This window comes from Porites lutea, chromosome 4 (genome assembly GCF_958299795.1).
Source record: "Porites lutea chromosome 4, jaPorLute2.1, whole genome shotgun sequence".
NCBI classification, from domain to species: domain Eukaryota; kingdom Metazoa; phylum Cnidaria; class Anthozoa; order Scleractinia; family Poritidae; genus Porites; species Porites lutea.
In genome coordinates, this window is record NC_133204.1 from 14496473 (window position 1) to 14513556 (window position 17084).

Below are 17084 nucleotides of genomic sequence, written 5' to 3' on the forward strand. Positions count from 1 at the left end.
GGTTAATTCCTTAAATACATAATTTGTGTAATCCTACCAAAATCACGCTATGACATGATACCCTCGATGCTGCAAAATGGAAATAAAAAATAAATTGAAATTTAAGTCAAGCCCAGGTGGTGAGCGTAATCAATATTGAATAATTATTCCATGAGCCCGGCTGCGCGTTGGATGAGAGCTCACTTTCCGTCGAAAGATTCTTTTGTTTAACGCGTTACACATTTGAATAATAAACACAATATTTTTAAAATGGCGATGTCGGCTTTGAAGATCATAAGAAGGTATAATGGCGACACCAAAAGAAAATGAGCTCATTCTCTCTTGTCGAGATCTAGTGACCCAACATAATAAGAAAGTTCCAAAATGCAAGGTAATTGAGATGAGGAAGTCATTTTCGATGGCACATCTTCCTTAATGGGCAATTCTGTTTATCAAAATAGGAGGAGAATTAACCCCTTATGCCCTAAGCAGCTTCTTACAACAGATTGGTGACAAAAATTTAGTACATGATCACTCAAGATGGATGTAACTAACATTTCATCAAATTCTTCCTACTTCTTAAAGAGGGCTTGGATGGGATTACCTGACAACTGAAAAATGGCCAAAATTTTAACTGACAACTGACAAATAGTCTAAAATTTAACTGACAGCTGACATTTGCCTTGGGTTTTGCAAACTTCGATAGCTAGCGAGCAAGCTCTCCTGGGCGCTCTGGTGGCGAGGCGGGAAGAGGAGGGCTTGCAACTACGTCTCTGGGATTTGAATACTGATCTGCATCGAAAAAGTCGTTGCGAAATGCTGATTGGCAGAGATGACATAAGTAATGACGTCTTATACATTCGCGCTCGTTCCCGCTTCGCGCTGATTGGCTTAAATCTGACAGCTCAGTCGACGGGTAGCCACACGGGAATCGGAGGTGGAATTCAAATTCCAGAGACGTAGTTACATGTTCTCCTTCCTTTTCCCGCCCCACCTCCAGAGCGCCCCAGGAGGCTTGCTCGCAGGCTAAAACTTCGAGGGAATTAAGAGTTTTTCTGTTCCGTCGATCATCTCAGAAAACAGATGCTTACTTGACCGAGTTCCAAAGGTCATGGTTTGGGATTTGTGATCGGTGGATTTTGATCCGGTTTGTTTGTTTCTGTGTTTCAAGGTTTCTCGCTTGTGATCATCCTGTTTCGGGCAAGACTCGACTAGTTTAATTCGAAGATTTTTCTGATCTTACTTACGAATGTCTACCCCACTTCAGCAACGTCTGGCTATTTCCCAAGACAAAAATTCCACTCACCATCTCGATTTCCTTCGCTGTTCTTGAGCACACTAGAGTCATTCTCAGTTCTGCTTTTGCTTGCGAACCTGGGCGAGCGCGTTGCGTTGTGATTTACATTAACCCCGCCCCCACTCAATGATTGACGAAGCAGAAAAACCAAAAATCCTTTCGAAGTTTGCAAAACGTGCAGCGCGATAAAACGAATTTGGCTATAGAGGGTTAATAATGCCACCCCGCCCCCCCCAAAAAAACCCTTTGCAAAAAAAGCACTTCATATGTAATGGGTCTCAACACTAAAACTCGAGCAAGAGTCATTCCCATTACATCATAACTCTACTTTTTTTGGAGTACTTATAACGCCTTGCCCCGCTAACCCACGGTAACGAATCGAGTGGGCATATGCAAAAATGATCATGTACACCACCTACGGTCTACGGTTCAAAAGAGTGGTCATCAATGAAAACAAGAAAGTGACTCAGTTTTTTCGATAGAAAAAAGTGCGCAAACAGAGAATGCAACGCTCCAACGGACTCGGGTGATGGTTGTTAAGCTTTAAATTTATTCATTTAATTTTAAATTGTAAAAGATAACCGGCACTTACTTTAAAAGTGTTTCTTGGAAAAAATGCTATTTTAGCTGAATGCAATATCATGCTTGCAAGCAAAGGAGTACGCATTACCGCGTCATATTTTGTACATAACGTATTGAACATTAAACTGAACGTTCAAGGGAATTGAGTTACTCGTAGCTTGGCCGAACCGTAAGAGTTTATGAATTGTCGTAGCTCATTTGCTTTTGGTCTTTATCTTTTAAGTTCAATAAATCTTCTATACCGTCGTCATTCGGTCCGCAACAATTATTATTGAATGGCGGGTCGATTTTACGTCATCGGAACCAGAATCAGATGACTTCGATTTAGAGTTCTCACTTTGATGCCTAAGTTTACCATAGCCGTACCGTTTTTTCTGAGAGCGCATTTTGGGTACATCAGGCGAAGGATGAATCCCAGAAATGTTGTTTCCATTTTGTTGAGGGTTGTCCTTGGCTGAAGTGATTGCAGTTGAAGGTCTCCTGATTGAAGATCTCCTGAATGAACTCCTGAGGTAAATACTTTGAAAAGATTCAATATGCAAAGCGTGCAGAAAAGCACGTCGGAAAGTCTTGTTGAAAACAACGTAGAGAATTGGATTTATTGCACTGTTCGCATGACCAAGCCAGAAAAATAACATAATGACTAACTGGGACATACATTTGTAAGTCTCCTGATCGAAGTATATGTAATAGTGTAAAAGATGCAAAGGGAACCAGCAGACCGCAAAGGCTACAGTAACCGTGATAAGCATCTTCATAACGCGTTTCTTGGACTTGTTGATCTTGGCATCACCCCCGCTTCCAATGCTTTCCGCGAGGCTCTCTTTCCTTAGCTTGTGTGCAATAAAGGAGTATAAAATGCCCATTAAGAGCAGAGGTGTAGCGTATAAGACAACAAAAACCGCGACGGCAAAATATTTGTTGAAGTCGATGGGCATGCGTCGCCAATCGGGATAGCAATAGAACCTATCATCGCCATTTGCAATTAAGGGTTGACTTACGGTGTACACTTCAAGATGCAGACCCATTATGGCGATGGAAACAACCCATATGACAACCAAGGCAACCTTGGAGGTTCTTAGGTTGAGGCAACGCTTCCATACAAAGACAATCGATACAAATCTGTCAACAGTGATGACGATAAGGGTGATGACTGATCCCGCTATCGATGCAGTCAAAGAGAAGTGAACCGTCTTGCAGAGGATCAAGCCAAAGATTCCACCAAACCACCGCAGGCCCACAAAGAGATAAGACACTGAATAAGGCATGATAAAAACTGTCACCAGTAGATCAGCGATTGCCATATTGACGATCAAAAGGTTCAATACACTTCTCATGCTTTGTCTCTGGAAAACCACATACAAAACGAGGGAGTTCCCTAGAAGAGCGATGGGGAAGATGATGGCATATAACACTGTTAAGGTCACTTGTAAGGATACTGTGACTTGAGTCTGCGTACACCCAGGCATATTTCTGTTTGCTGAAATGTTCCCTGAAAGGCAAAATAATAATAATAATAATAATAATAATAATAATAAAAACTTAAAATATACATTTAGTTTACTTCCTTTCCTATTCGATTTTAAAATACGTACACGTATGCGATGGTGTGTCAAGGTGTATTTAAAAGGACTTTCGCACTGATTAACTCGTGCCTCCGTTTTCTTCCTTCTCCGCATGCCGAATTTGAACATCGATTTATATGATTTTAAATATTCTCCGAGAAAGCGATTACTTGTAGCTAGAACAGCAATAGCCTCTAGCTATAGCTGGCACCCACTATTTTCACTATCGAACTGGCCACAAATGGCCGAGCCCTGAAATGTATAATAAAATATAGAGATCCTTTCGATTCTCTGACCGTCTTCGAAACACATGTTATTAGTGAAACACCACGTTGTTAACATCTGAAACCTTTAGGCTACAATAGTTTTGCATCAGGCGACTTTTCACTTAGCAAAGAGTTAAAAGAGTTCTTATTTACGCTACAGACGACCGCAATACATTTCGCCGTTTAGTCTAATAGTGCCAGTTAGGGAAGTGGGTGCAGTTAGACAAGAAGACGCATTCAGCTTCGGTAATACATTTTTCGCCTCGTAGCTTGTATTCCTGCCAAATAGCGGGACCTCGATTTGATATCGTCGATATTTCGTCACCCGCGAATTTATAACGTCTTAAATTTTTGCTGTTGGCCATTTCTCAGTTACAGCTCTATGTCGCTCTTTCCAAGTATCGGGCCCCTTGACATCAAGTGCATCTATGAATAGTAACATATAGTAATCACGAAAAGTAATTTAAGTTAAGTGATGAGAGTCAATGGACACTTACACCCTATTACATGGCCTTCCCAGGGAAAAAAATACCTATAACTTGAACGTAAACGTTCTCTTTTATGAAGAATGCACCTTTATGCACGTACGAACAAAATTCTACGCATTTTAAAGCGCACTGATTATGTGTTGTATACATGACGTCACTAAGTACATCTGAACGCCCTATATCTTGTACTTGTTCTTGAAAATGTAAGCAAAAGCAAGCAAACCATTTTGGGACCTATTTTATACTATGTATTCCTTCCTCAGCTAGCTGAAAAACTTGACGATAAAATAGAAAACGTGGCAAACTAGATAAAAAAAAAATGGCAAAATAACTTATCTACGCAAACACTGACGTCGAGATTTCGAAGTGTTGGTACTAAGTATTAGGTATTAGAGAATTTAGTTTTGATTGGTTGCGAAAAGACTTTCTGGTGTTTAAACAACGTGATTATTTAATTGTGAAGTGATTTACTGTAGCTGACTTTTATAAGTTGGAAGCAATATATACACTACAGAGGAGAATGAGGCAGCTTGTCACTGTTTTCTACATAATGTAGATTTTTTTATTGTTGGCTTGCGACTTCTTCAAATATTTGAAGTTATGTGATGTTAATCTCGTGTATGAAACAGATAATCTTTCCTCAAGTAATAAATAACACTAGGCCTGACAAAGACACAAGGGAAGCCGGCCTGTCGATTACTTTTGAGACAATAAATGAAAGCACTTAGAAACGCTAATTTTTTTCTCACAGTCCTAGTTCATATCATTTAACACGTTCGTTAGTAACAAAGTTGAATTGACTCTTTATTGATCTTGAAAATGATCAATTCTAGCCTTAAGTCAACAAGACGCTATTATCCCATTGAGACTGTTATAAAGCGATTGAACATTTAAGAAGCCATTGAATTGATAAGAAAGGTTAACGTCAATATGAGAAAATTGGCTTTGAGAAACTTTGCAATTAATCAGTTGATGACTAATATTTCACTTTAGACACTGGAAATTGTCGAACAACATGTCACCATGTCGTCTTTCTTCTAAAATTTGGATCATATATGATCAGACACCATAGCTCAAATCAACTGGAAATTCTCCTCGAAAGAAACCCTTTAAAGAGGGTCTCAATGGGGTTAACCCATAGGCGTAAAACGGCCAAAAATTTAGCCGATAAACGTACAAATTGAAAAATTTTAACCGTTAGCCGTAAATAGGGTAAAAGAGAGTTAGCCGTAAAAGAAAGTGTTCCCTAGATTTGCTACTTTTAAGGAAGGTACTAAACTCACTTATGGTTGCGTTTTTTATTTCCCGGCTAGTGTGACTCCGTACGCACGTTAGGCGAAGCGCCTTAACCAAGACCTAGGCTCCACCCGGCGTTCTCTCGGGGAACTAATTTTTTCCATAGCGAAAGTGTGGCTTCTTTCCGGAGGTCGTGCCCTCGAAACACTAGTGAAACAGCACGCAGAGATGTCACTGTTTGTAAAACACGCTGCCGATAAACAACATTTCCCTGTTTTTCTCTGACGCTACGGTAGACATTGCCATGCCTAGTCCCTGAACGGCGTCTTCCCACGCAATCTCGGTCAAGGCATTTCGGTGGCGAGCTCGCTCGGACCACGTCACCCGAAACTCATTAGCCGCGCAAAATATTGCGGGCTACGGACAAGGCAACGGCAGACAGTCGTTCCGTACAGTCCTTCTCTATCATTAAAAACACTGGACACGGGAATTTTGTTATTGGCCGTTTTCACACTAGAGCTAGAAATGGATCATCCGTCTGAGACTAGCCCGTGTACAGTCGCGTCCTCCTCACAGACACCCTTTCTCCGTTCTTTTTCCGATGGGAGGGGGCGGCTATACACAGGCTATCTGGAACGGATATTCCCGTCTTCAAAAGTCAGGCGGATTGTTCATTCAAACTTAAAACTATTCCATTTTCAAATTAAGACGTATTACCTATCTGACGCGAATCATCAAACGGATAACGCGTCTCACACGAATAATCCTTCTCTAGTGTGAAAACGGCCATTTCTGTTATAATGAATGTCGCGCCCGGCCTTGAGTTGGCCGTTCGCGTGTCTTCTTTTGCTTTTTCACAAAGATTATTTTTAAATTGACTATTGGCATTTCTAAGCGTAAAATAATAGTAACAGCGTTGATGGTGGTGGTAGAAATAGAAGTAGTGGTGGTGTTGGTGGTGGTGGTGGTTGTAGCAGTGTGTGTGGTGGGGTGGTGATAGTAGTTGTGGTGCTGGGATTGTAGTGGTGATGGCGTTGTTTGTAGTAGTAGTGGTGGTAGTGGTGATTGTAGAAGAAGTGATAGTGATGGTGGTTGTAGTAACGGTGGTGGTGGTGATGGTGGCGGAAGTTGGTGGTGTCGTAGTCGCTACGAGTTAGCAGCAGCAATTTTTCTGACTGACCGTGGTGGGCCTGGGCACTAGGTCTGTTCCCCGCCAAGTTTCATTGGTTGGTTAGCAGGCAATGATTTTGAGAAAACACTCTTGGTAAGGTCAGGTGCAATGGTTGCCAAACTGGTAGGTGCTTCATATACTTCATATATGATATATCGCTTTGTGCTTAAACGTTCGGTACAAGTTGGTTTTTAAGACGTTTCACATCCGCATAACGCATTTTACTTGAATCATTCAGCAAACGCAAAGTGTAAACGATTTACTGACACATTACGAGTAAGGCTCATAAGTGTCAGCTCAGAGCTTGCCGAGATCATTGACCTTGACTAAAAAGGGGCTATGTTAAGCTATTTCCTATCTTTTAAACAGCTAAAACTTGTCTTTTCATCAATTGCATCTCAAAAATATAGGTCCAGTTTTGTTATTTAAGCCTATATTAAGGCACTGAAACAGTTTCCTGTCATCCATTGCTACGGATGGCAAGGATGGACACGGATTGAAACTTGTAAAAAAATGAGTCAACTTTTTGAAGTTTTAATGCCAGGCCTGAATAATCACCCCAAAAAATAATGGTTAGTGCTCCTTGACGAAACTGTTTTGATATCTTCTTCATAACTCTACAGGAGCAGTATAGCTTGGGCCACTTAGTAATGACTTAAGCACAGATTTGACCTACAACAGCAATATCTTCGTGACAAAGCCCCTTTAAAGTCATGGTCAGTTTTATTTCTGGAAGCCTGAATTCTCTTAATTCAGTACAATTTTCAGTCATGTAGGCTTCAAAAACATCTACGCGAAATCCATTCAGTGATCAAACCAAGGTTTGACTTGACCTTCCAGATGTCGTTGGCTATATAACAGTAAAATCGCGAAATGTTTTTTTCTCCCCTATATCGACAATCAGTCAATCAGTTATCAGTCGTCAATTGTGCATAAACCAATGGATATAATTATTCTTGGTATAAATATGGGTAGCCGGACATGTTCGAAAACTTCTCGAAGGAGGGGGGTGGGGTGCAACCCCCTCTACCCTCCCGCTGGATCCGCCCCTGTGGTGAGTGAAGCGTTGAAGATGGAATACAATCTTGAAGTTCCACTGTGAACTACATAATTTGCTGTTTCTGTCCTTCCTTTTTGTTAGGCACAATGATAACATTTACCTTGTACTCAATCGTAACTCCCCGCCCATAAATTTGTTGTGTAAATCCAGTATTACCCACCATGGTTGAATTTATTGTACTTTATAGTTATTTATAGACAGAACCATGCTCTTTATTTTTATTAGCCCAAAGGAACCGTGATATCGAGGCTAAGACATTGTGGTACTGTTTGTTTACTACTTTAGTACATCTGGAGTGCCGTGTAGTACACATTTCAAGTGAAAAATAATTGAAAGCACGATTTTATTGCAAGATTTTAGCAAAACTAGTTTAATGGAGCCGATACGTCATGCACACAAAACTACTCAAGAGAAACGGTGTCGTAGCAACTGGAACAAATAGTGATTATTGTATTCCAAAAATTTGTAATAACCCCTTCATTTAAATAAAAAAAAAAACAAGAAAGGTGGTAAATGTGGCCTTTGTGGTCTCTTTTCAGGCTCCTGTTGAAGTCTTAGTAGACTTTGCCTGTTTCATAAGGACACTTTTTGAAATTGCCGGTTTTCGTTTTTACTGAGGAGTCTAGCTTTTAATCCGGATGTTATCAAATGAAGTACGTGCTTAGAGATTTAACTGAGATTAAGAAAACAGCTCAATTTTTCTTATAACAATATAACCATGACTCCCTTTGTGCAAAAATAAATATTTCTGCTAAAAGCTGTGATCGTAGACAAAATATTACGTCTCTAGACTAAACATCACACGCGAAACAAACTATATACAATATGCACAAAAATCTACAGGTACTACAACACGCTGCATTTATCTTTGGATTGTCAAATATTTGCTCCAAAGAGTCTACAATATAAAATTTAAACAACCTCATACATTGAGGATAAGCGACATTTATCCTTATCGCCATTAGGATCTATGCCACAACGAGTGTAAAATAACTCAAAATCCAATTTTCTATTCAGTGGGCTAAGTAGATATAAGTCAGACTTTTCAAATGGTTTTTCCAGGTGTACTAGACGAAACATACCTTTCAGTAACGAAGTGCTGCGAGGCTATAATATATAGCTAGACTCCGAATGCGACTTTGTCATCGGAAGGCTGTTTAACTTGTAATAATGCTAATAGACCTAATAGCTTATGTGCGTGACTCAGTATAAAGAATTTAGTGATTAATGACTGTCGCCTACCCCTCTAAGCTCTAAGTAAAGGCCACAAAAGGATGCTATTTACGATTGCGGTCGGCTGTGCACGAAGAGGCTTGTAAAGATAATACTCATTTAGTTTAATCTGATATTCATTGTTTTATTACTTCCTTAAGGATCGCATCGAGTGAACACGACTCTCTTATTGAGATGAATTAAGTTTTCGTTTTTGACTATTCAGCCGTCTAATCGAATATAACCTAACTGGAAAGGCAACGTCGGTCGATGAGTAATTTTGAGACTGGTATCGTTTTATATGGCTAAAAACAGTCCGACAAGTTAATTTGCGTTGATGTTATGGGCGCTAGAGTAATTGAACTCGGCTCTTGATATCCGTTCAGGTTTCAAAGAGGCCAACAAGTAGAACCTTGTGCCCCCTTGCGGTTAATGCACTCCAAATCAATTTGTTGAATATGATCAGTGGATTCTACTATGGTCTGTACAGCTGTATTAAATTGTTAAGCAGATTCATAATATGGCATTTCTTGTATAGTATATATTTGTACAATAATTATGCTTTTTAAGGAAATGACCTCCCCAGATCATAACAATTCGGTCAAGCGATATTTAGTAAGTTTCCTTTGAAAAACATACAAAGAAAGCTGCGTTGAAAGGACTTGTAGCCCAGCTCACGCAATTTTCTCATTCGAGGTTATTGTACGTGCATGTGCTACACAATGACAAAAGTTCTTATAACAAAAGAAGCTATTAGCTTTACATTGCTCGTTACGTTTACCGTGTTTGGAGACTTAAGTAATGATTCGATATTGATGACTTAACACCCAAGAAAAAACTGAACTCTAATTGTCTTCATTAATTTGCTCAGAGACTGAATAATATATCCGTACTTAAGTCAAATTTAAGACTCAAATTTTAACGCTCCACACAAAAACGCTACTATCCTGACTCCAATCTCTTGTCCCTCGACGGTGGAATAATGATAACAAGGATAATAATGGTAGTAATATATAATAAATAAATAAATATGTATGTATGTATGGAGGATAGCCCAATGTTCTAGTACTGATTTTCTAAAGTATCGGATCCCATCTGTTAGCAATAGGGAAACTAAACCCAAATTATGTGCATCCCCCACCCTATGATTAACTTTAATAATGCCCTTTATAAATATGAATTTAGTGTCTGTCAGCGCACTTGAAGAGATGATGGTTTTCATTTCTAGGGGGCGGAAATTGGCCAAGCTACATTTGAGATCGTGCTTTAAAAATAAAAGAATGAATTTCCCAATGCTTTTCGGTCAGTTTTTGAGTTCCGATATTTCAATCTTATAAGTTAATCTCAATCCAATGACTGCGAGCCCTTGAACATTCACCGATATATTTCATTTGGAGCGTTTCTAATAGTCTGGAATGTCAAAGCGTGTCCTCCCCCTAACCCACGGGTTAACCTACGTTTCTAAGTTATTTTAGTCGCGGCGGAATGCTGTGATCACATTTATTTCTCGTGTGGTTGCCCCTCCATCCAATTAAGGATGCACTACTTGGTTACAAAAAGGACTCGGAAGAGATTGAAATACAACCTTGTTAACACAGAAACCAAGGTTGCACTGCCTGATAACAAAGTTGTCCATATTTCTTAATAGGACAACATGCGAAGTTCTAAATCTTGATATCGATGGGGAGTTAAAGAGGTTTCCTTTTAAAGAAGGGTTCGACTCTACATTCAGTATCGCATGAACTGCTGACAGAATTAATCGATGAACCTTAAAATTGCAAAAATTAAATAAAGGTCCTACCTGAAGCAGATAATGAAGAATTCATCTTGTTAACGATGTTTTATCTTTTCTTTCTTGTTTCACTGTTTGTTTTGATTGACGTCGGTCTCCCGTTCACCCTTACAAACCTGAAAGTATAAGTAATACAGGGCACTTGTTTCACAGAGTAACAAAAGTCAGTTAAGCAAATTCCTAAACTGAGTTTTACTAAACCTTTCATGCGTGAGCCTTAAATATGATTAGTACATCACTAGTTTCCCCAGTTATTGTCTGGAGAGCGCGAATGGATTGACTGCCCTGGAGTCCCTATTAACTGTTCTACAAGACACGGAAGGGGCTGGATCTCCCTTCCCTGAGTACAATCTATATCAGGAGAGAGGCCCAACATACATTGTAGGCAGTCAATTAGTAAACTCCACCAGTTTTTATTGCAACTAATGGCAAGTTTTATTTTGAAGCGCTGTGAAAATCCTGTCACCAAGCAATTAAAGGATTGGTTTTGGAGTTTTGCTTAATAATAGGATTAATTGACAACAATACAGTCAAGTATCTTAAGCGCTCTATGACTTCACATTGAACAGCGCCGCATTTGTCTAGTAAAAGGCATTTGTTATCCCAGATTTGTTACTAATTAATCCTGTTAAGACTGAGCAAGACAGCTACGGACAAGCAGTCTTCTAAAAGCTATGTAAAGAGAGAGAGACTGAAGCAAAGCTGCAAAGTTAGCTGCCGACTAGCCTGCAACTGGGCGAAGTTGATGGCTTTCTACTCTCATCTCCGTCCTGTTAGTTGAGATAACTATAATAGTTTTTGGCGGATAAATTGGTCGAGTTCATACCAAGAAAATATCATCGGTGAGATCCAATAAAGATAAGCCACCCTTAAAGTTCAATGTCAGGCAAAAGGAAAACCTGAAAATCTTCCCTTGATCATTTTCTTCCTGAAACGCCGTTTCAGGATTGCTAACAGGTTTTTAGTAGCCGTCTAAATGAATATCAGTGATAAGAATGATCCAGCCTTGTTAAATTCAAATAAATAAATATTCATTACTTTAATTTGATCATTACACTTAAACGTAATACTAAGAGTAAGAATCCAAACAGGACTGATAAGACAGAGTAGTTTGTCAGTTATTAGCAGTTAGCAGTTGGGGTCTCAATCAACAGTGTTCTTGCCGTTAAGTGAAAGGAAACTTTTCCACAGTTAAGAAAAAAAAATTGTTCTGTATTTACAGATTTTCAAACACAAAATTGCGGAGTCCTTTTCAAACTCCTTGGCCTCTATTCTATTCTAGAAATATTCTTGAAATATCAAAAATTTCGATCAGCCGTCGATATTCTTATAAAATATTTTCTTATAGAAAGAAAAAATAGTATAAGCGTTATTTTTCATATTATTTAGCTGCTTGAAATCGCTCACGCTAACCCATAGGACAACAGTCTGTTTACACTCACAGCTATTGTGAGACATAAATATTACTAGGCGATAGCAAGTAATATAGTATGCTTTGGCATTTAAAGCTTTTCTTAAACATGGCCTGGCAAACAACAGTGTTTTGCTTTTAGGCTGTATTGACGGTGATCACTCCGTACTGAGAGAGAATTTTCGAAGCACAATGCCCTCTAGACCTTCTAGGATTCGTGCTAGAAATGGCACCTCTTCCAAGGCTCGATTTTATATCCCTACGTGCCGAATGATGGTGTTGTAATGAATACTTTAAAGCTATAATAATAATCAGTTCCGATTGAGAAAACTCGATTAAGGAGAGTTAAAATAAAGAGGATAGTTTTAAGTGTTAAGTGTTTTCAGCTTAGAAAGTTCAAAAGCTATAGCGTTACCAACCCTAGTTCTCGGTCAGAGCGAATCAGGTATAGTGGAAAATTGATGTTCGCAAAAGGGAACCATCGATCGTAAAAACGTTGATTGCAACCTTAAAAAAAATTAGTATATTGCCCTCGAGGCTTCACCTTTTAAATGGTAGAAAACTTGAAACTTCCGCTTTGTAAGGAAAAGCGCAGTTGTTATTTGAATGCACAGTCAGCTTCGGCCGCTGTTAAAAAAAAAAAAACATGGTTTACGTGCCTTTCGACAACAAACCGATGTACTATAGGTACTCTAAGAGGGAGGGTGTTAATGATGAGATTGCTTTTGTCTCTGAAGTGGTGTACGCCTTTATTACGACTAATCATTCAGTTCTTCTTACTGATAACAACCTGATTTGCGCGTTCCATCATCTCTGGCTCATTTGAAAGCTTTTACGACTCTTTTACGCCGACCATGGTTATTTGCTGGTGTGAAGAAACGAGGAAACGTAAAGGCTACCTTTTTCTCAAAGGTGAACACAAAAGTTCATTACAGAATACACGACTGGTTGCCGTCAGGTCAGTGTAGTTCGATCTCTGGTCATTCAAAAAATAACCATAAAAGGGGCACATTTCCTTCTTCTTAGTATGTTTTACCAACCTGTTTACATTCACGGCAAGTTTTTTTCCTTCGTCCTGTTTTTTGTCGGACTATTCTTCCAAGACACAGCACATTTTCACAAAATGAAATCTCAATCAGATATCTCCAATTCACCACAAAACTGATAGCGCACATCTCAACAGGGTTAAAAACAAGTACGTATATAGGATTGCGGTTATGCTTATCTTACATCATACATTTCTATCAATCAGCAGATAATGTTGATGGATCGCAAATTCTACGTATGTGTAACCGAGAAGCCGGAAAGTATTCAGTCATTGGGTTTCAGCACCGAAGGATGTTAATGGGTTATTTACAGTCGTGAATTATCGGGTGTAAGTGTTCTCGCAATAGAAATCTTCTTACCTACTAAGCGAGTGATGCACAGATAATGATGAAAATAATCTGAAAGTCTTAAATAACTTCAATGAAGCTACATGTAAGACTGCATGATTTCTACGATATGATTAAAAATATATATTTTAAAGACTTGTAAAGAGGATCTTGCATGTTAGTAACACACGGCAAGTGCTCGGAAGATGTGAGAAAAACGGTTCAAGAGAGCATGGTTCGAAGTACTTGTCCTGGTTAAACGTGCAGACATCCAGATACCTAGTACTAAGAGACCATAACCCAGCGAGAACGTAACAACATCACACAGGGAGAGAAAGTCATCATCTATGATTAGATAATTAACAGCAGAGTCACAGCTTTTGTAAGGGAAGTAAAAATTTTGATGTTCATTTTCACTTAAAAACGAACGTCATTTCCACATTTCCAAAATTGCGAGATTTATACGTCGTGCTACCGTTGACATGTCTTCTTTTTGTTGGTACGAAAAAGGACGATGAAGCAAAGATCAACAAAAGTAAATGGCAACAAAATGCCGTTATTCCTACAAAGGAACCTTATGTATCAAATCAAACCAATGATAAAACTTAAAGCATTTTTATCGAGCTTGAAATGTCTACAAACTCTCAAACGATTTTTGTTGTTGTGAGGTAAAACGAATTCTAAAAGAATTAATGAGCGGAATAAAAGATACTAAAAGATTTGGGCACAGGTTTACTAACCGAAAAGCAGTTGTCTCTTTACTTATCTCCATGCGGGGTAAGGCTAGCAGATTGCATATGCTGCATATAATTTTACTCTGGTCAGTGGTTGGTGTTTTTAGATACCAGTTTTGCCTGCGGCGATCACGTACTGGGGCAATCGGGGTTATTGTTTGGAAGGTTACAAATTTTTAATATGAAAAATATCTTGCCTTTTTCAATATTGAAATTTGTGGCTACTCAAAGTATTTACTTACGCAAAAAAAAGAGAAGACTTCAGGTTAAGTTAATCTGTTGCAGATTAATAGTCCCCTGGCCTCGAATAGCTGGAAACTTCCATCGATCGAGCAACATTGGCGCAAATAGCACGTGGCTCGGGGCTCGGGGCACGGGGGGGGGGGGGGAGGAGATGGGGGGTTACTGAGTAAAGTTTTAAAAAGGAACGCTCTAAATCTGAGGTCCAAGCCCTGCTTTCATATAATTATTATACAACTCGTAAAATCCCTTCCCTTTCATATATGCCTTAAGCCTGAAAAAGGTATCGGGAATGCTCCTACCCCCTCTCCATGTGCCAGTAGTAACAGCTTTCCAAAGAGTTCGAGTTCACGCTTTCAAAAACAGTGTGAGACAATAGAAAGTATAGTGTCCCGAATCTGTTCAGAACCGCGTGCCGTGGGATAGATGGCATCAGGGCTGAGCACTCAATCTTGAACTGAGAAGATTCCAACCATTTTTTTTTTTTGGACTAGACAATATGGATTGTGATTCCAACGACTCAAACAGTCATCCGACTTGCTTCAACATTGTTAAGTTTCCTCAGTTTAGTTTTAGTATGCACGCCGGTACACCTTGCCAAAATATGGTGACATTCCTGAACAAACTGGCAATAATCTTTCCCAAGTTGTGCAGAAACAGCCGACTAGTGGCTGCTAAAAACCACTTTTAGGGCAGTTAATTTATGACAAATCTCTCAATGGGGCTCTTTCAGTTCTCACAAGCCAAAATATGAAACTCTCTAACGAGAAGGTTGCGTGCTCGCATGCGGAAATATGGGTAACTACAAATAGTCTTGTTTGCCGAGTCTAATATGGACCTTGAATTGCCGCCAGAAGCTAAAGAAAAATGTTTAATATAGATGATTAAGGCAAATCTTTCAATAGTGCACTTTTGTTTAAAACATTTAACGAGAAGGTTTTTAGCTTTCATGCGGAAATGAGGGCAACTTCAAAATGAATGGTTTTGTTTGCCGAGTTTAGTTTTGTCCTTGAATTGCCTCCACAAGCCGACTGTAGAATTAGATTTAATATAAACTATGGTTTTCGGGTTTGATGGTAAGAACGACCAATGCATGATTTGAGGGAAAAAGGTGTCGTCTTTTGCGATCTGCTGCTTGAAGGTGCTTGATTTTCAGCGGGGTTAATTTGGGGTCTTCCTCCCGTACAGCTACTTTGCTTCAGCAACACTCAACGCCATCGATATTATCGGCTTGAAGTGGTCCCATTGACATCTACTATATCTATAGTGTTATATCGTTTGGCAATTAATTTTAAACGATTCTAGTCTGTAGCAAATGCTTTTTCAGTTACATTTCTGTCATACCTCAGTGTTTTTCAGCCGTAGATAAGACCATCTTTCATCTTGCTAAGTCACTGTTGCGGATAAATGAAGATGCACATTCCGGATTAAACTAGCTAACAGATTCAACATGTTCACTTGATAAACGGCTTTAAAAGATTGATCCAGTTGACCTTCTGTACCCCAGCATTTCCCATTGACTCTAACTTGCCGATGTTAATTGTATAAAAACCGGACAGCGGAAGGTTGGAGCCAATTAAGTTTGCGGCTGTTAAAGGAAATCATCAGCGCCTACAGTTTATCGTCTCGTTTGTTTTGATTCCATCCTTGAACTACCGCCAGAAAAAGCAAGATTTGATATATAACCTGTGTACTGAGTTTAAGTGAAGCAGAGGAGGGCCTTGTGGATTGTTGTTTTCCAGTGATTCGCTGCTGCGGCACCGAACGCCACGGATATTACGGCTTGAAGAGGTTACAGATATCTATAAGAGCCATGCTATAATCCTTTAATTTAGCAATTAATTGCGCCGTATTTTGATAGGAATGAATGCTGCCTGTTACCGTTTGTCCTACTCAGTTTCGGATGTAGATAATACCATCTTTCATCTTCAAGTGCCGATATCAATGAAACCTGGATAATGCATTCAACATGTTTATTTCACTGATTACCGACTGTACATTTAGCCTGTATACCTTTCCCAAATTCCAAGGCCCCTGTGCCCTAGCATTACTAGTCTACTGGCTTCAACCTCGACGGTTTATTAACACCCACGCCTTTCTTTACACATGAACCTTTCAACCTTTCAAAAACAAAAAACTTGTGTTTTTCTGGTACCAATCAGAAGCCAGAACGGCGGCGACCGTTTGGAACTGGTCTGGTAAGACATTGTCCCCAGGGGCTCTTCTCGCCGTTTTTTACTTTTCTTCGCGCCACATTTTTCCGCCCGTTTGGACTTTCCCTCGTCCCCACTATCTGCCCCTGGGTCTCCGAGGATGGATGTACCTGCACGTGGTTTGGTGTACGCTTTTGGTGAAAAGAACTGTGCTAAAACATTCGCACAAAAAGTTATTTGCTTTAATCATGAATTTGGTTCTACGTTTATAAAATAATTCTATAAACTATTTGTATTCTTTTTAGAAGCAGTCGCGATTTTTTGAAAACGTCTTTTATTAAAGTTCCATGGGTATCTGGCCTAGGTGTTCAGTGAGTAACGGCCGGTATATGCTTACTTCACTCCGTAGCCTGTTCAGTACTGTCTTCGAGTATCGTGGACTGCAATGCATACCTGTCCAGCACCGTTGTGTAGGTAGGTTTTACAAAACGATTGCAATGAAGAGTCAGCGGCCTCATTTGTATC

General features: G+C 39.5%; 1 protein-coding gene across 3 annotated transcripts; it reads right to left on the reverse strand.

Moving 5' to 3' along the window:
- Positions 1–1806: 1806 nt before the first annotated feature.
- Positions 1807–16251, reverse strand: LOC140934922 (neuropeptide FF receptor 2-like). 3 transcript variants are annotated; one of them, XM_073384479.1, is made up of 3 exons: positions 15751–16251; positions 10658–10764; positions 1807–3350 (listed from the first exon to the last, which is right to left on the reverse strand). In XM_073384479.1, the coding sequence occupies exons 2-3, from the start codon at positions 10680–10682 to the stop codon at positions 2095–2097; spliced, it is 1281 nt and encodes a 426-aa protein (XP_073240580.1). In that variant the 5' UTR covers positions 10683–10764; positions 15751–16251; the 3' UTR covers positions 1807–2094. The 3 variants fall into 3 exon arrangements, with proteins under 3 accessions (XP_073240580.1, XP_073240579.1, XP_073240581.1); XM_073384478.1 differs by lacking the exon at positions 15751–16251 and adding an exon at positions 13100–13232; XM_073384480.1 differs by lacking the exons at positions 10658–10764; positions 15751–16251 and adding an exon at positions 8727–8843.
- Positions 16252–17084: the final 833 nt, after the last annotated feature.

Bases quoted from the DNA above. Each gene is read 5' to 3' on its own strand.
- LOC140934922 (XM_073384479.1), bottom strand. From the start codon at position 10,682: ATGAATTCTTCATTATCTGCTTCAG. The intron at 3,351-10,657 runs GTAGGACCTTTA...TTTGCCTTTCAG, and splicing joins TTCTTCATTATCTGCTTCAG to GGAACATTTCAGCAAACAGA.